Source organism: Meriones unguiculatus, chromosome 15 (assembly GCF_030254825.1).
Source record: "Meriones unguiculatus strain TT.TT164.6M chromosome 15, Bangor_MerUng_6.1, whole genome shotgun sequence".
Lineage (NCBI taxonomy): Eukaryota > Metazoa > Chordata > Mammalia > Rodentia > Muridae > Meriones > Meriones unguiculatus.
This window is the reverse complement of record NC_083362.1, coordinates 71948656-71974546: the sequence shown is the minus strand read 5'-3', so window position 1 is coordinate 71974546 and position 25891 is coordinate 71948656. Positions and strand designations below refer to the sequence as shown.

The window sequence follows — 25891 nt, the reverse complement described above, 5'->3', positions numbered from 1 at the left end:
GCCGCTGCCAGCTGAGGGCAGGTGTAAACTGGAAGGTCAACGAGATAATGGCAGGGCACACGGAGTTAAGGACCTTGGAGTCCTCTTTTTGCCACCTCCTACCAGACACTTTGAATCTTTGAGTTTCCTCCAGTGTAAACTGAAGATAATAGAAATAATACCCTTACCAATCTCAGAAGATTGGAGAACTGTCTGGAGGTGGGAACACTGTAAGAACTTTACTAGTGTATTATCATCAGCATCACCTTCCAGGGAACAGCAAGCCAGGAAGATGGTCCTTAGAGTGATGGACAGCCACCTGTGGCATATAAACCCTATTTCCTGCCTAGTAGTAGTTGACACACGCCCTTAATCCTGGTGCTCTAGAGGCAGAGACAGGTGGATCTCTGAGTTCGAGGCTGGCCTGGTCTAGAGAGCAAGCTCCAGGACAGCCAGGGCTACACAGAGAAAACCCTGCCTTGAAAAATAAATAAGTAATTAAATGAATAAATAAAACTAAAAATAAGATAAAAAATAAACCCCATTTCCTAATCAACTTGCCAGTGGGGAAGAAAAGAATGAACAGTAGCTTGCTCACAGTATGTTTCTGTCTGGGGTCTAGAAAGAGGAGTGGGAAATATCTATGAGGTCGGGAGATCTTGTGAATGTCTCTGGGTTTCTGAGAAGTGCATGTTTCTCAAAATGTGCTCCATTAGAAACCAGTATCCAAAAGGATCTGGTGGTAAAATCAATATGGGTACGGGCTTCATCCCAGGATGCCTCCAAGACCTAAGCAATGAATTTCAGTGAGGATATGGAACGCAGGGAGTGCCACATTTATTAGTAACAGAACCCTTCTTCCACAGAACATGTGATCTGGGGAGTCATCAAACACACTTTAAGAATCAAACGTGACCTCTGGTTCGGCATAGTGTCATATGGGCACATGGACCAGCGCAAAGGGAAACAAGAATACTGTAACACTGGATCAACCCTCTTTTTTACCATGCAACTAGGACAGCATCACACTTCTCTAACCACTCAGATCACTGCCCACCAAATTCCACAGTCACATATGTCAAATCTACACTTTTCCTATGTTGCTGTATTTTGTTTTGTTTTTTCCTAAACTGTGCTTTTTCAAACTCAATGATGTTTAAATCAGTCCAGGGCTTCCATCTCTCCTGAGGAAAACAAAATACACACACACACACACACACACACACACACACACGCACACACATGTACTCGCGAACTCACACATACCCTCCAACCAGGTGAGAAATGCCCGGCGATTAGAATATAACAAATATTGACACAAAGGGAGAAAAAGCATGTTGAAATGTATTAGAATCAACCTGTACAAAAAAAAATTAAAATATAACCTGAAACTGTTCAAGTTCAGAAAGTCTAGTCAAGTCCTTTTCCCTGGCCAGAAGTATGATGTCATCAGAGGGCTCTGGGTCGCCAGCCAAGGAGGGGCGGGAAGAAAGGAGAAAGAAGCAGCAATGGTCCTTTGCCAGTCTGAGGGGCTTCGGCACCACCATTCCTATCCCAAGGGCAGCCAGGAGGCATGAAAGATCTCGGGAGAGCAAATGTTGACAGACAACCCCAGTGGGCAGCTGGGCCTAAATGCCAAATCAAGGCTGAGTAGTCAGGGATAGCAGGAAAAGTAGCTGGCAGAGGACACCAAGCTGGGAGAAACACCTGCCACTCACAGACCCAAGCACCTTCCACTTGTATCAGACACCAGAGGTTTGTCAGCCCAGTGCCCCAACTTGACGAGAGATTCTGGCTGGGCTTAAGAGGCTGAAAACCCAAAGGTTTAGTAAACATAGCCCAGCACCACATCCCTCCATGGCCTGAACTGGCACTGCCAACGGGGATAAGGCAGATGAGGGGGACAGTGTGGCTACCTGGCTAGAGACACGGGCACCACTGTGGGCACTGTGGTCCATGGGGCTGGAGAAGCAAGGCCCCTCTTCACTCACAGGAGCCACCTCCACAATCATCCCTCGGGGCTGGGTAAGCTGCCTCCAGCTTAGGACCAGCCTGACAAAATGACAAGGAGCAGAACAACTGGGAGGGAAGTAGCCCATATACAGAGACAAGGGCCCCCTGGAGGGAAGCCGGGCAGTATTGGACCCTGTTAAGATGGCATCCGTTGAGCCCCTGAGTCTGAAGGGAACAACTAGGAAAGAGGACAAGGGAGGAGCAATCATTTTCCGCAATGGTACCAATGGATGGGGAGGTACTGGTGAGGGGGTGGGCAGATCTGGAACTCACTGCAGTTAGAGAGGGGAGAACACAGGCCCTGGGTGTCCCCTCCTGACCTGACCCAGGCCTGGTGAGTGCCAGCTGCCCCAGCCGGCCCTAGTGGCGGCTGGAGACCAGACCTTTCACTTTGGACATCTTCTTAGTTGGTTGCCTCTGCTCAGTATGAGGGGGACACTCTCGTTCAGCCAGCTGCTGCTCCATTTCCTGAGCCGAGGAAGATGCTGTTGCTTTGAGTGTCTTCTTGATGTTGCTAACCTGGAGGGAGAAACAAAACTTTGTGTGGCCTACTTATGTGTACCTGAAACTCTCCATCCTGTTCTCAGTAAAAGGATCATCCAGAGAAGCAGCCCACATCCTTTGCAACAATATCTGAAATGATATTTAGAAACCAAGAGGAAGACAAGCTGTCTGCTCATGGATGAAATGGAAATAAGTTCAGCAAAAATGTGGAACTAGGAGCTGAAAGATGGCCCCAGAGGCCAGAAGAGGGCCATTGGTTCACCTGGAGCTGGAGCTGCAGGTAGTTGTGAGCCTCCCAAGGTACTGTGAACTGAGCTTGAGGAGCACTCTTCCCCACTGAGCCATCTCCCCAGCCCACATTACAGTTTAAGAATTAGTTTTAGTGCTAATGTAAACAGCCTTCTACTTACCTCTGCACACTGTGGAGCATCTGGGAAGGACATGCTTTCCAGACCAGATGGATGCATGTTTTACACTGCCTCAGTATCATTAGGCAGACTGAGTACCCAGTATCTAAAGTGACTCAAACCTCAGGTGTTTCAGATTTCAGTGTTTTTCAGGATTTTGTGATAGACAGATTTGGATTTGGATTTTATACTCGTTCAAAAGTTTCTTCAGAGTGGGACTGAAGAAACAGTTCAGCAGTTAAGAGCACTTACTGCTCTTGCAGCGGAACCCAGTTCAGTTTCCAGCACCCACTCAGAACCTCCCAAAATTACAGGGGATCTGGTCCTCTCTGGCCTCCGCAGGCACCCAAATACACGTGGCATATACTCAGACACACAACACAGACATAAATAAAACAAAAGTAAAATCTTTTTAAAAAGGTCTTTGTCAGGCTGGAGAGATGGCTCAGAGGTTAAGAGCACTGCTTGCTCTTCCAGAGGTCCTGAGTTCAATTCCCAGCAACCACATGGTGGCTCACAACCATCTGTAATGGACTCTCATGCTCAGGTGTACATGCAGGCAGAACATTGTATACATAATAAAATAACTAAATCTTAAAAAAAAATGTCTTTGTCTAGCCATGGTGGCACATGTCTGTTATTCTAACACTGGGGAGATAAAAACAGGCAGCTTTCTGTGAATTCAAGGCCAGCCTGGTCTACATAGGAGAGTTTCAGGCTAGCCAGAACTACATATTGAGATCATGTCTCAAAAATAAATAGATAGATAGATAGATAGATAGATAGATAGATAGATAGATCAATGGAGGATGGATGGATGGATGGATGGATGGATGGATGGATGGATGGTCTTTTTAGTCAAAGCCATGATTCTGCTTTAAAGAAAAAAAAAATCTAGTGGTAGGCTAAGCAAATAGCACAGTCAGCAAAGTGCTTACCATGCAAGCATAAGGACCTGAATCTGATCTCCGGAGCCCACATACAAAATGCCAAGCACAGTAGAACACATTTATAATCCCAGTGTGTGGGGGCAGAGACAGGCAGATCCCTGGGCCTCACTGACCAGCCACAACAGCCTATGCAGAGTTCCAGGCCAATGAGAGACCCAGCTGCAAAACGAAAACTAGGAGAGTACCCAAGGAATGACACCTGAGGTAGGTCTCTGGCATCCACATGCCTGTGCAAAACTCATGTACCCACACAGACCTATGCACCTGTACCCACAAACACACATACAGAGGGAGACAGATAGACAACAGACAAGAAGACAGACAATGGCAACTTAGTGCTTCTGCCAGGCAGTGAAAAAATGAGTGTGGCTTCCCCCATCCAGAATTCAAGACTGGCCTCCGAGGAAGCTCTACCAGTTAACCCTATTTTAGCCTCAATCACTTTAAGGTATGTAATCCCCACCACCCCCACCCCATCCATTTGATAAAAAGTACTCCCACAAATGTGTCTTCTTTGACTGAAATCTGAGCAGGGCCCTTCTGATTCCTTCCTCACAGGAATGGCTAATAGGCTACCTCTACCCCATCTCCCTACCCAGAAAACCTAGGTTTAAAGGGCTTTTCAAAGCACAGGCTTCAGGAATGTTCCAGTGGGCTGCACTGTTAACAAAAATGTAACCTGGCACTATCAGACACCCTAAAGGCAAGCAAGAGGCAGATGGAAACTGCCTTTGGCGGAGAAGACAGGGGAGAAACGGGGCATGGGTGAGAGACAGACAGGTGTGGTGACGGGTAACTGCAGTCCCAGCACTCCAGAGGCTGAGGTACAAGGATAGAAAGCTTGAAGCCAGCCTGAGCCTGGGCTGAATATTAAAAAGCAAGCAAAAGCAAACAGAAATCAAGCCCACAGGAATTGCTATGGAAAGGTGAGAGATGGTGAGAATTGCTCTCTATGAGGTACCCAGGAGGCATGGTTTTAGCACACTGTAAGAACTTAACTCCTCAGGGATTTCCTACACAATAAAAAAACAGCACTTACTCTTGTTCTATTACCTATGTTGAGCGGAACACAGCCTACTTTGTGCCTGTGTAACAATAGCTATATATTAGTATTCCACAAAATACCAGACACAGACATTCAAATATAAAGGAAAATAGATTCCAAAAGCAAATGTAATGAAAAGGGCTTTGTGGTGCTGCAAGCCATCATTCCTTTCCCTCCAGAGTGCCTGCTCAGAGACTGCAAAGCCTTGGAATGCTACTGTTGTTATTATGTTTCCCCAGGTACACTGAAATCTACTTCACTAATGTAATGTCTATACAAGGCTAATATGAGAGAATTCTCAGGCAGTTTGTCACGGGCTGACTGAACTCAGAGGGGCTCTGGAAGGCACAACTCACCAGAAAGTTGTTGTTCTAAGATTTGGAAGAAAAATACCAAGTGTCTCCCCTCTGAGAACAACAATGTAATTTAAAGACAAATAAAAAAAAATGAATCTTACCTACTCGGTTAAGAAAATGGTTATAAATTTGGACCAAACGTAACAGAAGCAACAACACTAGAAGGGTCCTCTGCAGAGACGTGCTGTGCGCAGGTGGGTTTGTGGTCAGCCCCTGATGTACGGCTCGACAGGAGATGATGAGCATGCGCTCATGGTACCAGGCAACGAACAGGGCGCTGCGTTCTGCCCTCTCCCCCACCTCGGTCTTTTCTAGGTTCTCTAGAAGGTTGGTGGTACCAGGTTGTTTTAACTGGTGCGGCAGAAGTGAACTGCCCTTTTCCTCTATTTTCAAACTTCAATACTTTTTAATATTTGTCTTATTTCATGTGTATGTGCCCGAGTGTACATCTGTGTACATGTGCTTAGAAGTGCCTAAGGCCAGAAGTCGTCTTTGGAGCCCCTGGAACTGGAGTTTCAGGTGGTTGTGAGCTGCCACTGAGTGCTGAGAGCCAAACTTAGGTCCTCTGCAAGAGAGGTAAGTCCACTTAACTGCTGAGCCATCTCTCCATTTTTAAAACACACCCCCAACATTCCTTTTCCTCAAAAGCTGTAAAATATATATACAATGAAAAATTATACAGTCTATTATCTAAGCCCGCTCACTCCCTGCTAACTCCCTACATCCCAGTACTAAATCCAAAGCATGTTTAAGGGCTATTTGTTGTATTCACACTAAAGCACATGACAAAAACACTGCAGATCAATATCTAAGTGCATCCTAAGGAAAGGAGTGAATGTTCCCTTTCTCTTTACCTCTGCCTCCACCTGCTGCTGAGTCCGGTGGTGGTTCTCTTTGTACTGGTTGGCTCTCAGAACTTGCTGTTCAATGCCCAACAGAACTGCCTCACAGCCATCACACCTGCAATGGAAAAACCCAGCCCTGAGCTGCAGTGAAGCCCAGGAAGTCTCTGGCAGGCTCAGGAGCCTCCCTCCCAGCTCCCTCCAGCACTTCGCAGGACTCCCTTTATTGCCCCCTCTACTGGGTAGTGGCGCCAGTCCCTTCCCTCCCTCCAAACAAGCTCATCTAAATATGTAACACAGGCCAAAGATTCAGTAGCTTGTGGAAAGTTTCTTCCAATACAGCTCTAATTTCCAGGCTTTACAGCCCATCAGAACCAGTTCTACAGACTAAGACTGAATGAGGAACAAACTGTAAGTAACACTGACTGATCCCTTTCCGCAACAGAAAGGAAAATGTTTCTAAAAGCACACTATTTTAGAGGCTGACTTTCCCTCAGAACTTGAAGTTATTTCCTAGTTACCAGCCCTTCTCAGTTTTATTTGCCCTTTTTTAAATTTTCACTTTTTATTTAAAAATTCTTAAAATAGGCTTGGCTTGGTGACACACACCTTTAACCCCAGCACTCAGGAAACAGAGGCAGAAGCAGACAGAGCTCTGAGTTCAAGGTTAGCCTGATCAATACCAGCGAGGTCTACGAGCTGAGATCCTGTCTCGGAAACTAAAAACGTTTTTGAAAAGCAACATAATGAACATTCACATACCATTCGCTACTATTCAATATGGCCAACACTTTGCCATATCTGTACCGTTTCTCAGGACAATAATTCTGTTTCCAATTTACCTCTAACATCTAAAAAGGAGTTCAGAGAGTCTCTTCTAGTGGCTGGCGAGGGGGCTCTGCGGCTGCAACACTGGCTGCTCTTACAGAGGACCCAAGTTCAGTGTCCAACAGCCATGCACTCGCTCACAGCCAACCGCAACTCCAGCTCCAGGGAATCTGATGCCCTCTTCTGACCTCTATAGGCATCATGTAAACACAGTGTACTTCTATAGATGCAAGCAACATGCTTATAAAATAAAAATAAATTTAAAAAAGTGTGTGGTGGCACTTGGGAGGCAGAGTTAGACAGATCCTAAGCTTAAGGTAAACATGAAATACGCAGTCAGGGCCATGCAAGCCTGGGCTAGAGAGCAAGGCCCTGTTTCAAAACATAAAAAAAAAAAGCAAGTTTCCCAGCTGGGTGATGGTAGTACATGCCTTTGATCCAGCACTCCGGAGGCAGAGGCAAGCGGATCTCTATGAGTTCGAGGCCAGCCTGATCTATAGAGTGAGTCCAGGACAAGGCTACACAGAGAAACCTGTCTCAAACAACAAAGCAAGTTTCCCTTTTCAGCACAAAGCTGCCCACCCTGCCTAACGGCATCCAGAACGCCAGGAGCCTGGGTGGGAGCACTCCCCACTTTCACTAATGCTCTCTCCCCCAAAACTTCCTCACACGTCCCTAAGATGCCGTGTGTTCATAAGCTCTAAGTCATTTAAATAGTTCATAATATATCCTTGTAGAACATGTAATCACTTTTGCAAACATCAAATTTCACTAAAATAAGAATATTAAAATAATTTTTACAAAATTAATTTACTCATTTGGGGGGGACAGAGGTAGGTATAGATTCTCTAACTGCCCTCTAACTCATAATCCTGCCTTAGCATCCCAAGTGCTGGGGTTATAGGCATGTACCACCACACCCAGTCACCAAAGTCTTCATATACAATTGCTAAACACTGTATGTATCTCTGCTCCAAATCACAAAAGCCCATTCACTGTTATACAAACACTACCTTCCTAAACTTGGCCAAACAGAGTTTATGGTTGGAAGGTGCAGATTTTGTGCCACACAGCTAGGATGCAGAGACTCTGCCTACATCTCCACATGAGTATTTTATAACCCACTGTTAAAAAGCCCAGCTGCATTTAAAGACAATTTTACAAGCCAGGCACTAGGAGGCCTGGAATGATTCCTAATGCCACACAGCTGTAATCACAAATGCAGCCCCTCTGTCTCAGTGTCCTAAGCCCCCACTTCCTGGCTGCTCCAAGCACACTTCTGAAGGTCACAGTTGTGCAAAGAGAGGCACAGAGGACATGCTAGAAGCTCCTTCCACCTCCCAGCCTCACCACTCATGCAAGGTCTTGACAATATTATTGATATCTTTCTTCCGGATGTCACGACCAATGCAGAAATCCACTTCCAGCAGCTGGTTTCGCTGGTCCAGCTTGCCCTGGATGATGTCAGTGTAGACAGCCTCAATGATAAGGTCTTCAAGTTCCCGGAGATTCCTCATCTCCAGGTCCTTCAGCAGCACAGAATAAGGGATACACTGTGGATAGATCATATAACAGTTCTAAAAAACTCTTGGCAAACATTGCAAAAAAAAAAAAAAAATCAAGTATTATCCACACAGGCAATAGCTGTCTCTCTGTGCTTAGGCAATGCAGGCCAGTGGTAATCATCAATAGCTAAGATCATAGGAGATGGGTAAACTGTGGAACCTGTGACACCCAAACAAGACCCTGCAGCACCCAAGAAGGCACCTTTCTAGTTCTCCATATCCTGGACATCATCTAGCTCTCAGCTTCCACATCCACACTCTGATAGATGCTAAATACTCCTTCACTCAGTATGTGCTACACTGCCACCTTCTGGAGGCTTGCAGACTTTGCATAAAATGCTGACTGGTTGCAAGTCTCAAACAGGTACCTAGCAGCAGCACAGCAAAACAAAATAAAACACACACACCACCAACAATAAAAACCAGTCACAGGTCAGCCTGAAGTTTGTGCTTGTTTCTCAAACTCTTGCAACCAATATACCAATATTGAATCTCCAACATCCCTGTACCAATGACTAAAAAACCAGTATCTAATGACCTTTACTTACACTACGAATCCTGAGATATCAGTACAAGTTTAGAAATAAAGTGATTACCTGAGTGTGGTGGTACATGCCTTTCATCCCAGAACTCTGGGAGGCGGAGGCAGGTGGATCTCTGTGAGTTCAAGGACAGCCTAGTCTACAAATAAGGCCAGGACAGCCAGGGCTACTACACAAAGAAACCCTATATTAGAAAGAAAAGAAAGAGAAAGAGAGAGAGAAAGGGGGAGAGAGAGAGAGAGAGAGAGAGAAAGAGAGAAAGAGAGAAAAAGAGAGAGAAAGAAAGAAAGCAAAGAAGAAGGAGGAGGAGGAGGAGGAGAAGGAAGGAAGGAAGGAAGGAAGGAAGGAAGGAAGGAAGGAAGGAAAAAAGTGAGTAAATAAGTAGAAACAGACAGGAGGAAGGTGAATACAGAGGAGAAACACAGCAAGCATATCTAGAAGGGTTTTCTATGGATGAAATCATTCTCTCTGGGGGTGGTGGATGGATGTAAAATGGCAATATATAATTCTCAATCACAGAGAGATGCAAACTTTTTCAAAGGCATACTCTCACAAAAACAGACACAGGCAAGAAAGAGGTGCGCCAAAACCAACCATAAATTAGTGGAGTCTGGCCCCTCTTTGTTAAAAGCTGTAAGCTACTGGCTGCAAGGCTTCTTCTAGATGAGCAGAGGCAGAGAACCTGCACATATGATATAGCATGTGAAAATTAAGTAAACAGAAACAAAGTTAGCAGATGACACAAAAAAATACAATTAACCCTGAAACTCCCAAAGAAAAACAGAGTATTAGAAATCTGCCTCCCTGTGCTGATGGTTGTGGCTCAGTGATAACCCACATAAGCCTTGAGTTCAATCTCCAGTGTCACAAAATAAGTAAAAATCCACTCAGCCCAACATAGGAAGTCTTTCCTCCAGAATGGATGCATTTAACTTGCTGCAAGAAGCCTTACTGAAGCCAGGTGTGGTGTGACACGCCTGTAACCTAGCATGTGGGAAGCAGAAGTAGGAGGACTGCCATGATTGTGAGGCCAACCTGTGCTACATAGTGAGTTTGAGAACAGCCTGGACCACATAGCGAGAGTCTGTATCACCGTAACAAAAACAATCCAAAAAAAAAAAAAAAATCTTTTAAGAGCATTTAACTCCAGGCCCCTCTTAATATGGCAGAGTGCTCCCCTGCATGAATCCGCACAGCATGCCAGAACAGAGACCTGCTGATCAACCACTGCTGGGTTTTCCAAAATGGAACGGGAGGGACTGTCTACACATTTTGTCATCTTTTTATCTGCTAAGTACATCTCATGCATTTAAGATATGACCAGCTGCAAGTTCTTTCATTGATGCCAATGAGAGACCTGTTCCGGGGTTCAAATGAAGGTGAGAAAGGTTTGGGACAGTACCTTCATTCTTGATGCCAAGCTCACGATGGTAAGATGCTTCAGCTTGTTCTGCTGAGCTGCGCTCAGTTCTGGCAGGCTCTCCTTGTTGGCTGCTCAGTCCCACCCACCACAGAAATCAAGACACAAAATAAAATTAGGATTTATTTTTATGATAAGCTCATCAACTCCCCCACCAAATCTACTACTACATCACTGTCATGACTGTGCACTCACGCAGCAAACACTCCATCAGCAGCCCCTGCCGTCTCTGGAAGATCATGTGCTTCCAGAAGGCAAAGACTCAGTCTCTACTCAGGACTTTAGTACAAAAGCCAGACGTGAACAAACAAAATGACATATGAACTATCTTAATGGAATACTGTTGGTACCCCTTGTGAAGCTCAATTAAGTTCAGCAAACCTTCACTGATCATGTTATATGCAATGCACACACGTCTTACAGGGAATCAAGAATAAGTAAGATTCTGGGCTTTGACAGGGACTGCACCACACAACTCCAGAAGCACAACTATGTGGAAGGACACAACTCAATAACCCTGGACCTGTCCTAAGGTTTGTTTTGTTTTATTGTTGCTTTTTGACATGAAAGGAGTTGAGACATGGTCGTACCTAACACAGGCTGACCTGACATCCATTATGTAGTTGAGGATGGCCTTGAACTCCTACTTCTATCTCTGCCTCTCAAGTGCTGGGATTAAAGGTATGAGCCAATGTGCCCAGCCTCAGTCTTACAATCAGATGTTGTGATAGCTACAAACACAAAGGTAAAACTACCAGAAGATCAAACTACCAGTAGAGAAAGGTAAAGGACAAAGAAGAAAAAAAAGAAAAAAAAAAAAAGAAAGAAAGACAGAAAGAAAAAGCTAAAGGAAGAGAAGAAAAAAAGGGGCAGAGAAAGAAAGCAAACAAATACAATCATAGCTGGGAGGTGCAAAAAAACAAAAAGATTTCATGTAAGAAGAGTTTGAGATGAACCCTGAGGGATGAGAAAAACTTAGTAAATTTACATAAATTAATGATCACAGTAGCAGCTACATGTAACAGAGTGCACAGCTAGATCCGCTCACACACACGTGCAGCAAATCCTCACAGCAACTCCATGAGACAGATTTCAAACATCCTCAGCCTCCTTAACCATAACTCTGGATTCCAAAACAATGATTTTTGTTGTTACTTTTTCTTTTTTTGTTTTTTTAAGAGTGAATTATTATTTATTATATATACAGTGTTCTGCTTACACGCCAGAAGAGGGTACCAGATCTCATTATAGAGCAGTGTGGATGCTGGGAACTGAACTCAGAACTTCCAGAAAAGCAAACAGTGCTCTTAGCCTTTGAGCTATCTCTCTAGTCCCTATTGTTTTGTTTTTAAGACAGGATTCTCTGTGTAGTCCTAGTTGTCCTAGAACTCACTCTAAAGATCAGGCTGGCCTTGAACTCAAGAGATCCACCTGGGTGTGGTGGCACCTGGGAGGCAGAGTATAGCAAATCTGAATTTAAGGCAAACTTGGGTACATTGTTAGTTCCTGGCAAGCCTGGGCTAGAGAACAAGACCATCTCAAAACAAAACAAAACAAAGTAAGTTTTTCTATCTCAGCACAAAGCTGCCAGTCTGCTAACGGCGTACCGCATGCCAGGAGCCTATTCCGCACCCCTGCTTCTGCCTCCCCCGTGCTGGGAGTAAAGTCATGCAACACCACCACCAAGCAGAACTTTTTTCTCTTAAACATAATGCTGAAATGCATCAAGTGGTGATTCCTACCTTAAACTGAGGCCAATTTTTTATCCTACTTGTGAATATTCATCTGTTTTGTGGAAAAATTATGTTTAACTTTAGCTATTGCCTGCGTCGTGTGAGACTGCTACATAAAGATGCACATATAGCTAAAAATATTTTTATTAATCTTAATTATGTGGGTGTGTCTGTGTGCAGAATCTGCACCTGTGCACAGTTATCCTTGGAGACCAGAAGCACTGGATCCCTGGAACTGCAGTTATTGATGATATCGTGCTACCTGATGTGAGTGCTGGAACTGAACTCCAGTCCTCTAAAGAAGCAGCATGTGCTCCTAACTGCTATCTTGCCAGCCCCAGTTACCTTTTTAAGTCCCCCAAATTCTAAATATTGAAAATATTTCGCCTACAGAGAGACTTGTATAATTACTCTCATTTTACAGATAGGAAAGTTGAGGCACACATGTGATGGTTTAACTTGCTAAGAGACATCCAACTAATAGAAGCGGAGCTAGAATCTACTGCAGACAGTCTGCTCCCAGAGCCGTGCAGTGCTGCCTCCTCAGACACTGACGAGGTACGCTCAGCAGAACAAAGAGCAGGCCAGAGAAATGGCACGTACCCAGAAGTGGCAAACTGTTCACTCTGACAGCAGGACAGAGTAAGTGAGACAGGAAGAAAGCAGAAGAGGGAGTCTTGAGGACCCACTTTTACAAAGAAAGGAAGAAGAGGAGAAGGAACGGAAAATGAAACTAGGAAAGTCAGAAAAACGAGTTAAAAATAAAGGTAACATTTGTATATGCAAGTACCTCACTCCTGATTATTTTCCTGTTTCTGAGAATTTTATTCACTGTATCTGTGCATACAATGTGAGCGTGTAAGCACACTCACGCTGTAATGTGCACGTGGCTGTCAGAGAACAACTCTCTAGAGTCGGTTCTTTCCTTGCACTCTGGCTTCCAGGGACCAAAATCAGGCTTGTGCAAGCCATCTTGCCAGCCCACTGTGATTTAAGATTACAATTTTAAACCATTCACTCTCCTCAGCAGAGAGGCTTCTTCTTGCAGGTGATGGTAATTAACACAGAGACCCACACGTGGGCAATGTGCAAAGAGTGAGAGGCTTTGGAGCACTCAGCCTTGAAGGAGATGTCTTCATCAGACTCCTCCCCTCAAGGCTCAGGGATCTATGCAGAAGGTGGAAAGATTTTAAGAGCCACAAGTGGTAGATGACTCCAAGGAAACAGTATCATCCAGACATAACAGGACTGACGCACAACTGAACTTACAGACCGTGACAGCAAACACAAAACCTGCGCAGGTTCAAAACAGACAAAATCCCAACAGAGAGGGGAACAGACACAGGTCCCACCCCTAACCAAGAAGCTATTTGAAACTGATCCCTGCTGGGAAAGGGAAATGAGTTTTCTCCAATGCAGTGTCACTGCGTCTAGTCTATCAGCCACACACCAGGGCAGGGTCCATGCCTAGGCACAGTGCAGCAACACAAAATAGACTCCATAGTTTTTGTGAGCTTTCCCCTTTCTCTTGTTTTGGATTTTTTTTTTGGGGGGGTGCTTTTTGTTTGTTTGTTTTTCAAGACAGGGTTTCTCTGTGTATCCTTGGCTGTCCTAGACTCACGTTGTAGACCAGGCTGGCCTCAAACTCACAAATATCCACCTGCCTCTGCCTCCCTGAGTGCTGGGATTACAGGCATGCACCACTGTGCCCAAATCTGTTTTTGTTTTATTGTTTGTTGTTTTACTATTTTTTAGAGTGTTAGAGTGTGTGTGTGTTTGTGTGTGTGTGTTGAGAGAAAGAGAAAGAACATAAGTTGGGTGGGTAGGGAGATGAGGAGGATCTGGGAGAAGCTGGAAGGAAAAATGATTAAAATATATTGTATGAAAATTTTACTAAAGACTAAGAGAATTCAAATGAAAACACTCACATGGACTAGGAATGTAGTTCAGTGGTATAGTGGTTTATTATGAAATAGTAAAAATAAGTACAGACTTGACAGCACATATCTGTAAAATGGGAAATTGGAAAGTTGAGGCAGGAGAACCCAAAGTTTGATGTCAGCCTGAACAACACAAGACTCAGACTTAAAATAAAAAATTAAATTTGGAAAATATGGATTGGAAGTATTTTCTGGCCTGGGAAAGGCAAGGTATGGATTGTATACACAATCTAATTATACTATATAGCACAAAACACAAGCATAGGGGGAAAAAGCACCTAGCATCACAATGCTAATGGCAACCTCACGGCCGATCATGTTTTCTTCTTTTCCAAATTTTCTTCAATATGGTAACATTGAAGTTGGGCATGGTGCTTCATCCTTATAATCTCAGCACTCAAAAGACAATGAAGCGGAAAAAAGTTTTGAGTTCCAAGACCAGCCTGTGCTATACATGCCCGATCTCAACAAAGCAAAACAAGAATTTTAAAAAAATAAAGTGTGTGTGTGTGTGTATGTGTGTGTATGCACAACACAATGTGCTTTGTAGAGATCAGAGGACAATCTGCAGGAGTCAGTTTTCTCTTTCCACCATGTGGGTCCCAGGGATTGAACTCAAGCTGTCAGTCAGGCTTCATATCAGGTGCCTTTCCCTGCTGAGCCATCTTCCCAGCATCCTTCAAAAGAAAATCCTGATAGCATTTAAACACTGAACTGCCAGGCATGGTGAAGCATGTCTTTAGTTCCAACACTCAGGAGGCAGAGGCAGGCATATCTCTGTGACTTCGAGGCCAGCCTGTTCTATACAGTGAGTTCCATGGTGGCCGGTCTACTGAGTAAGACCCTATCTCAAAAACAAAAACACTGACTTCCTTTGCTAGTTGCGTGCCCTACAAACACTAGTTCTCAAGGCACTGATCTGGGAAATAAACAAGGGCTCTATTCATAGTTGCACACACACATAACCCCCACTTTACACCTAGGAAATTAAAGGGTTACCAGGGAAATCCTTTTGTGAAGTTACCTTCAGAGCGCAGAGACGGAGATCTAGTCAAGTCAATAACTAGATCCGCCTACGCTCCCCACACCCACATATAACCCAAACCTCAACTACCCAACAGACAGCTCCAACAGTTAAGTCTTCTGAAGGATCGTAATCAACTCACCTATATAATCTGGGTATGTACCATAGGCAAACAGGTTCAGCAGCTGCAAATAAGCAGCATTAGCTCCTTCTGCAAGCTGAGAAAAAAAAAAAAGAAAAGTTTACCACACAACACATTTCCACCAACCACTGCACTATTCTTACAGAGGACAGGTGACCAAATGCCAAAGATGTCGCGGCCATTTTTTCCTGTACTGTTTGATTAGGTAATCCCTAAGGTCCTTTCTAATACTGGTTCTTGGAGAAAAAAAAAACAATTATTTAAGTCCAAAAGTTCATCATCTTTTTTCCTCGGGAAGACATTTTACACAACATAGAATATGCTCAAGCAGCTTCTTCCTTTCCTTGCTCCCTGTCCCTTTGCTTTGAGTTCATTCCACCACAAAGCTTTATGCATCAGGAACAGTTCAAGTTTTTTCAGGATCCCCCTGCCTTGAAACAAATACTGATGGCTGGCAGAACTCTGCCAAACCTGCACACGGAGCTAGGTTCAACCCCAGCACTGCATAAACTGGGCACGGTGGCATATGCCTGTACTCCTCAGGAGGTGGACACAGGAGGATCCTGCTACAGGCTAAAATCAAAATCAGCCTGGATCACTTGAAAATGAGACCCTGTCTCAAATGAAAAACAAGACCGTGGTGATCCTGTCTACATAACAACTCTGTATGAGTTTTGTTTATTTGTTTTATTGTTGTTGTGCATGATGTCTATATGATGTGTATGTATGGTCTTGTATGCAGTGCACATATGTACAGTCACAGACAACTTTGTGGAGTCAGTTTTCTCCTCCCACCTTTCTGAAGGTTCTCAAAAACCAAACTCTGGTCATCAGGCTAATGTGGCACCTTTACCCACTGAGACATCTTGCCAGCCCCCAACTTACTATGCTGACAATCAAATCTGAACAAATGTATGCCTAGTTCCAAGTTTCAGAACTGTATATGAAGTGTGAACCCTGGAAATATTAGCATAGTGTAAGGTGTGACAGAAAAGCTATACTGTAACAGAGTTATCAGTGTGAGCCAAATAAAAATGTTCATTAAATTACTTCTTTGATGCTGGTGGCAAAAAGGCATCCATAGGAAAAAATGCAAAGAACAGCTGAGTCACGCTGCACATGCTTGTAATCCCCGCTCCTTGTGAAGCTAAAGGAAGGGGATCACGAGCTCAAGGCCAGCCTGAGCTATGGAAGAGGCACAAAACCAGCCTAGGAAACTTAGAAAGACCCTGCCTCAAAATAAAAGTAAAGGGAGGGCTTGGACATCATTCAGTGGCATAGCACCTGCTTAGCAAGCACAAGCAGAATACTACAGGTTCAATCCTCAGTAACACACACACAACACCTCTTCCAACTTAGCAAACTCCATAAAGCAAAGCAGGAATAACACTATTCAATTTTAGCTATTTTTTTAAGTTCTAATAATTGCATCCATAATTTTAGAATACTAAAAAACAATTAGATTATTCCTGACTCAAAACAGGAAAAACACAAACTGCAGGCAGATAAAGATGATTTGCTAAGCACCAGTAAGCACCAAAGTACAAGTGTTAGCATCCCTATCAAGCTACCCTCTCAAGTTATCATGAACTTCCTCAAGTCCCAGGATCAGAGTGGAAGAGAGTCAGCAAAGACCACTCAATCTAGTCCCTACATTTCATACAATTACAAAGCTAGCTGGAATAGGCTATATTCTCTAACGCAGACACTCCAAAACTTCTCTGACTGCCTAAGTCAGTAACATCTTGATAGCTTGTTTTCATCCATTTCCTCTTAACCAATTTTCAACAGTCACAAAAACAATTACTTGGCATGTTCTTCAGGTTTTTCTGGAATCTGAAGAAACACATTATAGCTGATCAGCTTTTCTATTGAAAAATGAGCCTAGCCAAGCACAGTTGCACACTCCTGTAACCCCAGCACAAGATAGGTGGAAGCAGAAGGAACAGGATAAGGCTAGCCTAAGAAACATGAGACTCAAGCTCAAAAAAAAAAAAAAGAGGCCTAATTCCCAAATCTTCCTCAAAGAATTACTGACTGATTGATTTTATTTTATTTTTTTTTACTGAAAGTCTGCTACGTGTCAGGCTATGTACTCAGCTCAAGGAAGCTATGGTAAGCACAGGAGACCTTACCCTCACAAGACCTTCATCTACCAAGCAAGAGTGACACTAGATAGAAACCAAGTAAGTTTTTAATAAAATAAAAACTTAACAGAATAGAAGTCAGGCTGGCTGGAATGTTGCTCCCTGGTACAGTGCTTGCCTGCCATGCATGCATGAAGCCCTAGGTATAACCACCAGCACCAAATAAAGCTGATATGATATACATGTCTATAACCCCAGAATTTGAAGGGCAGAGACAGAAGGACTGAAAGTTTAACATCATTTTCAGCTACATACTAGGGCTGGAAAGATGGCTCAGGGGTTAAGAGCACTGTCTGCTCTTCTAGAAGACTAGGTTCAATTCCCAGCACCCATGTGACGGCTCATAGCTCTCTGTAACTCCAGTTCAATGGATCTGATACCCTCACACAATGCACTCAAAATAAAATTAAATAAATTATTTTTAAAAAAATAAAAAGGAAGCCTACTTTCTCCTTCAGCTACACACTAAATTTAAGGCCACAAACACAGACAAGATTTTGTCCCCACCCAGCCCCACCACCACCAAACGTTTTAAGCGGCTCCATTTCCATCTCTGGCCATCATAGGAAGAGCCACGTGTGAGGTGGTGTGGCCACAGGAACTCTGTTTTCCCAATCAAGAGCAATAAACAGACATATGGTACTGAGCTCAGTAACCCGGATTCAGGTCACAACTGACTCTGAGATAAAGCTGACAATAGATGCCAATGGTGCCATAGCGTCCATGAAGGCGAACTACCTACCAAACGCCAACCACATCCTACATGCAGCCCACCACCACCAAGAGTACCAGCGCCATCCTCAGCAGCATCTAACAAATGATTAACAAGAATTACCCTGTCCTAGATCAGCAGACAGCGGTCCCTCATACAGCCAGTGCCACCCTATATAGGTAGAAGGCTGTGACAGAAAGGGAAGAGAGCCTGTACCACCAAAACACTGAAATCTCCTGAGAACTCCCTCCAATGCACAAACATACCTGCAATTTTCTCAAAACAAATGAAGAAAAATCAATTGTCTAAAGTGAGAAGTAGAGGCTGAGAAGCATAAATTGCTTTGCATCTCTTTGTTCCACCTAGTTATTCCTCAACAAATCTCATTTTAAATGTACAATGACCAAAACCTGACTACAACATCAAACATTTAAAACATTACTTTATGTCAAGATCATTCAGACTTTCTTACTGTCTTTCAGACAGCTAACAACTCAATCTAATTTATCCAAGTTCAGGAGTGCACTGAATTAAAAAAGCAAAAAATTCTCTAAGACATTATCCTTAATCTCCTCCCCTGGCCCATCAATTCCCATCTTTCCATTAACAGGAAACCAAACAAGTCCACAAGGCTTCAGTGTTGAAATTTGCTAAAAACCTGGAGAATCAAAAAGGCATAGCATAGAGAAAACAGAGGAAGTGTTTGAAAACTATTCTTACCTCCTGAACATTGGCCAACTCCAGCAGTTCTCCAAACACATACACTCCAGGAGCCTCCAACACCTGACTGATGAGAGCGGTGAGGGCTGAGCCACTGGTACCTTTTGCTAATAAAAGAAACTGCTCCAAGAGGTTACTTGAGGGTTTCTGTTCCCCTGCCATTCTCTGGTCTTGAGATCTGTCCAAAGGGAAAATGGGTCAGTCATTCTACTACCTTCTCCTTTCAAAAGTATCAGTTTAAGCTGCGTCAGATACAAGATCACTTTAATCTCAAAATCTTTGTGAAAACATCCCTGAATTGAGATACAATAACCACTTTGTGAGATGGACAGAATTCAGCCTAGAATTAAAGATATTCTGTCTTCAATTCTGAAGTACACTTCCCTATCTGTCCCCTCAGAAGCACACCTTTTTGTTGTTGTTGTTTTACTTTTTGAGACAGGGTTTCTCTGTGTAATCTTGGTTGTCCTGGACTCACTTTGTAGACTAGGCTGGCCTTGAATTCACAGAGATCTGCCTGCCTCTACCTCCCTAAGTGCTGAGATTACAGGCATGTGCCATCAGGCCAACGAAGCATCACCTTCTATGGCCATAAAGCTGACCAGGACACACAGGAATTTCTTTATATATGTTGTATATCTACCCTATTTATAGGATTAAGAGACAAAGAGAGAATACTGCCTATGCACAGAGACAGTTTTTGTGTCATTAGAATCCCACCCACAGCCAGGCACATATCAGAAACAAAGTAAAGAGCCACATTTCATGTAATCAAAAACTGCAACTTAAGGGCTCCACAATAAAGCAACGCTAGGCATGCTATACAGGACACTAGGTTACCCAGCAATGAAATAAAAAGTCATTTAAGCATAGGAAAATGGTAAAAATAACACAAACTTAAGCAATGACAATTCAAATCTAGAAAATACATTCTATTTAAATCAGAAAATGCATTTATTTGGCCTCCTGATGATACAGACATTTTAACATGACTCCAAGATCTTAATAGCAGGATATAAGGAAACTGTGCAGATATTGCCTTTTAATTAATTCATTTTATCTACAAGAGCATTTTGTCTAATGTATGAATGTGTACCATGTGCATGCCTAGTGTCCACAGAAGCTAGAAGAGGGCATCAGATCCCCAGAGACTGGAGTTACAGATGGTTGGAACCATCATGTGGATGTTGGGAATCAAACTCAGGCCCTTTGGAAAAACAGCTAATGCTCTTAACTGCTGAGCCATATCTCCAACCCCCAATGCAGATATTGTACCACCATTTGCAATATATTAGGTACAGAAAAGTTCCTCAATTGTGTGATATAACTATATGCTGGATATGTACGGGCTCTAAAAGAATCCCACACAAGACCTGTCTTCCAGAAATGATATATACTAAAGGGTGTGACAAAATGAAAAAAAAAAGGAATGTGTATAAGTGAATAAAGAAAAAAAAAAAACATGTCAAAGAATAGTTTGGTGCAAAAGAAACTATATTTTCCTATGGAGTTATAAAGCGCCCTTTCAGGATATTAGGAAAAGTATGTAAGTTGCCTCACTTAGGGATACCTAGAAGGTCCTGTCAGAAACAGAAAAAGTAAAGTGCTAGAAAACAAAGAGTTCTGAGGAGGGAAAAATAGGCTGAGGAATGGAATAAGAGAAGGAGAAGAATGAAAAAAGGAGGGTAAGACAGGTGAGGAGTTGAAGACAGGAGAGAAGAATATTTAGTCAAAAGGAGGAACAAAGACTGCCCCACCCGCACCCCACCCCCAAGCAGACACAATTAAAAATAGATGGGACTCTCAATCAAGATACAAAGTGGAAGGGATAGGCTGGGAAGGAGATGGGAATGGGGACTGGAATGGGTGCCTCTAAAAGACCTCAACTTCAAGAGCAAAACCTGAGGGAATAGAGAGTAAATGAAATAAGATTGTGATCGATGTTTTCTTCTGAAGTGGGAGGCTCCTCGAGGAAGCGGATAGGGACAGAGTGGAGGTAAATTCCCAGCTCCGGAGGCCGCTATTCTGAAGGACCAAAAAGGGTAAAAGGAGACAGCCTCTACGGGAAGGAGCACATCAAGGGCAGCCACCACGTGGAAGATGACAGTTGCAAGCAAGAGTGAAAGTCAGGACTGGTGGTCTTGCTCCTAGCCGCCAGCACAGTGAGGAGCCTCCCAGCGTCCTGCAACGGGGGCGGGGCGGTGTGGCCATCGGCTTTCTTGGGAAAGCCTGCCGGAGCCAAGCTAGAGGTCCAGGCAAGACCAGCGCGACCTGCCCTCTTGCCATCCCCTACCTGCCCACGCCGACTCTCTGTCCTCTTCGCCGATGTCTTGGCCTCCCAGAGCCTGCCTGCAGGTTGTCAAGCTTCCATGATCGGCCCGGCGTCCAGCACTTTTTCAGTCTCCGCCGACCCGTCACCGGTGCTCTTCCCCCGGAAGCCTCCCACCGTTGCACTTGAGTTCCGCCTACACAATGTTCCCTCTCTGCTTTCACAACCTCCCACCTAGAGTGGAGCCGAGGAGGGAGGAGAGGGTCTCCTCCGGGCTGCAGCCCCGAAACTGGGAGGAAAGGCAAGTAAAACATGGGGCTTGAGGAGAGGAATGTGGCGTAGTGATTCTAAGGCCCATACAGTAGCCGTCACTTTCACTATCCCGGGACAAAAGCCACCCACCCCTTTGGCTGAACTTCCTAAAGGTACGACCTCAGGCCACTGCAGCTACCCCGGCGTTCTGAAAAACATTAAGCCTAAACACACTACTTATTGAACTACTTTTCTATGTGACAGGAGTTGTCCATATTTATCTTGTCGGATTCTCCTAAAACTACGATCTGTATAAAATATCCCCATGCTAACTAATGCTAACAGTCCAGGTCAGGAAGTGGTAGTGTGGGAATCCAGGCTCTTTGAAGCCAAGCACAATACTCTTAACTTCTGTGGTGAAAATGTTTACAAATACGCTGATGGAGACTGGAGAGATGGCTCGGCGGTTGAGAGCTTTCACTGCTGCAGAGGACTTAGGCTGGGTTCTCAGCACACACATGGCAGCTCACACCCACCTGGAGGTCTGGTGCCAGAGAAATGTAAGGCCCTTTTGTGTGCTCCTCATAAACTGCATTCACAGGATACACATATATCACTCAAGAACGCGCACACACGTTAAAAATAAGCAAATAAATCTTTATAGATTTTTAAGCAGTTGATGGACCTAGAGAAGTGGGTCAGAGGTTAAGAACACTGGCTGCTCTTCCAGAGAACCCGAGGTCACTTCCCAGTACCCAGTACCCGCAGTAGCTTTCACCTGTTTGTAACTCTAATTCCAGGGAATCCAACCCCCGCTTTCTGACTTTCAGGCGCCGTACACATGCGGTACACAAACATGTATGCAAGCAAAACACCCATAAACATTAAAAATGTCTAATTAAAAATAAAAATAAAGTTTTAACAGTTGAATTAGGCCAACGATGGTTCTGTAAGCAAAATGGCTTTCACGGCACTGCATTTGGTACTCGAAGAGATAGCCAAGTGCTGCCATTAAATAGTTAAATAGATTTCTTTTGAGTATATGCCACAGATTTTCAGATCCTAAAGACACGAAAAAAGCCCATTTCACTTGGTATGAAGGAGGCCAGCACCAACCAATTCACTCTTTAAAAAAAAAAAAAAAATGCATCTAGTAGCTGTAGTGAGAGAACTGGCTGTTCTAGAAGAACCAGGTTCAATTCCAGCACCCTCATGGCGCCTCACAACATCTGTAACCCCAGTTCCAGAGGTTCTGGCTCCCTCTTCTGGCTTCTACAAACACCAGAAGCATATAGAGCACAGTCACACGTGCAGGCAAAGCATGTAAATGATTACACATAAAATAAACAGGTTTTTCAATATCATTTTAAATATCATCTGTTGTGTTATAGCAGAAAATCAGAAGGTTATATGAAGACAAAAAAAGTTCTTGCCCTCAAAAAAAAAACTTGAGGACTGGGAAGATGGTGCAGTGCTCTCGTGGAATACCCGGGTCCAGTTCTCGGCACACACATGACCGTTCCAAGGGATCTCACACACTCTCTGGTCTCCAAGGAAGCCAAGCACATATAAGGTGCACATACACACATGGAAGCAAAATGCTCATATACATAAAAAAAAAGACTAAAATAATTTCTTTTAATCTTTACTGGAGATGGGATGTAGGTAAGGCTCTTGCCTAGTAGGCAAGTTCTTAGGTTCAGTCCCCAATACTGATACAACAAAAGAGATAATTTCTATTTTAAAAAACACTACTGCTGGGCATGGTGGCACACTCCTTTAATCCCAGCACTCAGGGAGGCAGAAACAGTCGGATCGCTATGAGGCCAGCCTGGTCTACAAAGTGAGTCCAGGACAGCCAAGGCTACACAGAGAAACCCTGTCTCAGAAAACCCAAAGAGACAGATTTGCAAGAAAATAAAGATATGTCACAGCCTTGGAAAAGACATTTCTAAAGTGTATGAAAAAAAGGTAGTCTGTATGACTATGTTATGAACTACAAATCAGTAGGAAGACAAATACCTAACTTCAAAAAGTAGGCAAAACCCTTAAACAGGCATCTGACAAAAAGGCCATTCAAATAGGCAGTTAAAGTGGTCAGCATCAAAAAAATAGAAATGTATACTTCTATGCATTTGAAAATACATTTGGCCAGAATGGCTAAAGGTAAAAAGACAAATGTCCAGTGATAACAAGAACAAGCAGCAACTGGAACTTTCCAACACAGCCGGCAAAGGCCTCAGTTCTACAAACCCTTTAAAAACTAGCAATGTCTACTATCACTGCCTATTTGCATACTCTACAAGGCTAACAGCTTTTTACCTAAAGTCCATGCAATGTGTCAACAAGAGGAAGCTCACTTCACAATGTATTTCTTTAATGGCAAAACTAAGATGCACATAAAGAAGAGATTTATAAGAGAGAAACTCTGTGGTTTATACATACAACTTGCCAACTGGAAAAAAAAATAGTACAAACACAAACACACCAATTAGCAAGAAAACTACTCACACTGTATAATCACATTTAACTGAAATCTACATACAAATTCAAATACTGACAAGATATCTAACAGCCATAAAAGCAGAGGAGTGGTTTATTAGCTCCAGATATGAGGATGCAGTGCTGATTGGGAAAAGGCATAATAAGTGCTGGAAATGTTCTGCATCTTGATTTGGGTGTCATTGATGTGTGTATGTACCTTCTCTCACCAAATGTGTGACGTCTCATTAACAAAGATAACTCAGGACTAAAAAATTTTAACATGAAGGAAAAGTCCTTATTCTCTAAGTCAGTGGTTCTCAACCTTCCCAATGTTCACTTTAACACAGTCCTTCATGCTGTTGTGACCCCCAACCATAAAATTATCACTGATTCTTCATAACTATAATTTTTCTACTGTTATGAGTCACAATATAAACATTTTTACAGATAGAGGTTTGCCAAAGGGGTTGTGATGAAAACTAAGTTAAAATGCCACTTCTACCACAAAGTTTTGCCAGCTGTTATAAATCACTTCATCAGTGGCATTCTAATGTATTCTTTTATGGCATTTATCAACTCCATCTTGAATCCCTTTATCTCCCTGAAGAGTTATGTATCCTCCAAAAAACAGTGACTTATCTTTCACTTAACTCAGTACCTGGCCAAAAACAAAGTTTTCTGAATTAATTGGAAGAAAAAACCAAATGGGTGGATACTCAAAGGAGTATAGTGGGAACAGGAACAGGAAGGAAGCCTAGAAAAGGACATGGGTGTCTCCAAGGAAACAGAGGGTTAAACCAACTTTACCTACTTTCTGGAAAAAAAAAACAAAAACATAGTAAATGTCAACTTGAAAGACAAAAACTCAAGTCAAAACAGTGGTGGTGCACACCTTTAATACCAGCACTAGGGAGGCGGAGGCAGAAGGATCTCTGTGACTTCGAGGCCATACTGATCTATAGAGTTCCACGACAGCCAGCATTACATAGAGAAATCCTGTCTTGAAAAACAAAAACAACAAAAAAGACCTATCTAGGTTGAAGATAAAGAACCATCACACTAGCTCCTTTCAGAAAATCCACCAAATAAATATTCTCTGGGTGTTTCAACACTAGTTGGGAAAACTGTTCATTACAAAGAAAAACAAATCACATTGTCATGCTTCTAAAAATATCCCCTCCCTAGTATAGAGCAAAGAGACTACACTGCAGGTCAGCAGACTTAAAGCCAGATTCTGTCTCAACTTGCTGTGATCTGTGGCCAGTCTCTGCCCCACCAGGCCTCAATTTCCTCATATTTAAAAATAAAAGATTGGACTGGCAAATTCTTTTAAGTCTTCCTGTACTGACAATCCTTAGCTCCCCAAGTCCGAAGTAGAAACACAACATAAATCCTGCAAAACACGTAAAAATGCACCCAAGGCTAATAAACTGGCACTATTTGAGGAAGTCATTCTGTTCTATTATATTTCATGGCTTAATCCGTGGTTTTGTTAGTTCTTTGCAGTCTTACCATGGTTTGCAGACTTCTGAATTCCATGTAAACAGAAGTTAATTGTTGGTGGGCTGTCATGTCTCCGGGGTAAAAGAGGGCCTTCCCGCCGGGTTTCAAGTTAAAAGGACTGAGAAACCAACCACGCAGGCTGGGTTCCAAATATGCGCACAGTGCGCGGCACACTGGAACCTAAGTTAAAAAGACGGGGCGCAGAGTGTGCTGGGATTTGTAGTCCCTGGCCTCTAGTGGCGTGCTGGGATCGCCCGTGCTTCCTGAGATGCTGGGAAATGTAGTTTCTCCACCTTGCACAGTGCAGCCTGCTGTAGTCTCAGACCGTTAGTGCGCCCAACAAACGGGAGCAGGCTCCTCAAGCCCCTGAAGATTTCAAGCATCGCTCCGCCGGGACAAACTCTAGGCAACAACACGAATGAATATTCTGTCCTCCGGGACTCCTCCAAGAGGGCCTTTCCTACCGACGCTCTCGGTCCACGAGCGAAGCCGCTGAGCGTTTCTATTGGCCATT

At 43.5% G+C, this 25891-nt stretch overlaps 1 protein-coding gene across 2 annotated transcripts; it reads right to left on the bottom strand.

Annotated features, from left to right (window-relative positions):
* Positions 1-1303: 1303 nt before the first annotated feature.
* On the bottom strand, positions 1304-25570 carry Cops7b (COP9 signalosome subunit 7B). Of its 2 annotated transcripts, none has more exons than XM_021658143.2 (7): positions 25387-25570; positions 18870-19047; positions 15291-15366; positions 10434-10522; positions 8275-8477; positions 6109-6214; positions 1304-2511 (listed from the first exon to the last, which is right to left on the bottom strand). In XM_021658143.2, exons 2-7 carry the CDS (start codon positions 19029-19031, stop codon positions 2353-2355), a joined length of 795 nt encoding a protein of 264 aa, XP_021513818.1. In that variant the 5' UTR covers positions 19032-19047; positions 25387-25570; the 3' UTR covers positions 1304-2352. The 2 variants fall into 2 exon arrangements, with proteins under 2 accessions (XP_021513818.1, XP_021513817.1); XM_021658142.2 differs by lacking the exon at positions 25387-25570 and adding an exon at positions 21163-21934.
* Positions 25571-25891: the final 321 nt, after the last annotated feature.

Excerpts from the sequence above, each read along its gene's own strand:
- Cops7b (XM_021658142.2), bottom strand. The coding sequence starts at position 21,452 with ATGTTTTACTTGCCTTTCCTCCCAGTTTCGGGGCTGCAGCCCGGAGGA. Across the intron at positions 8,478-10,433 it reads GCTTGGCATCAAGAATGAAG|TGTATCCCTTATTCTGTGCT; the intron begins GTACTGTCCCAA and ends ATCTATCCACAG. Across the intron at positions 2,512-6,108 it reads AGCAGCAGGTGGAGGCAGAG|GTTAGCAACATCAAGAAGAC; the intron begins GTAAAGAGAAAG and ends TTCTCCCTCCAG.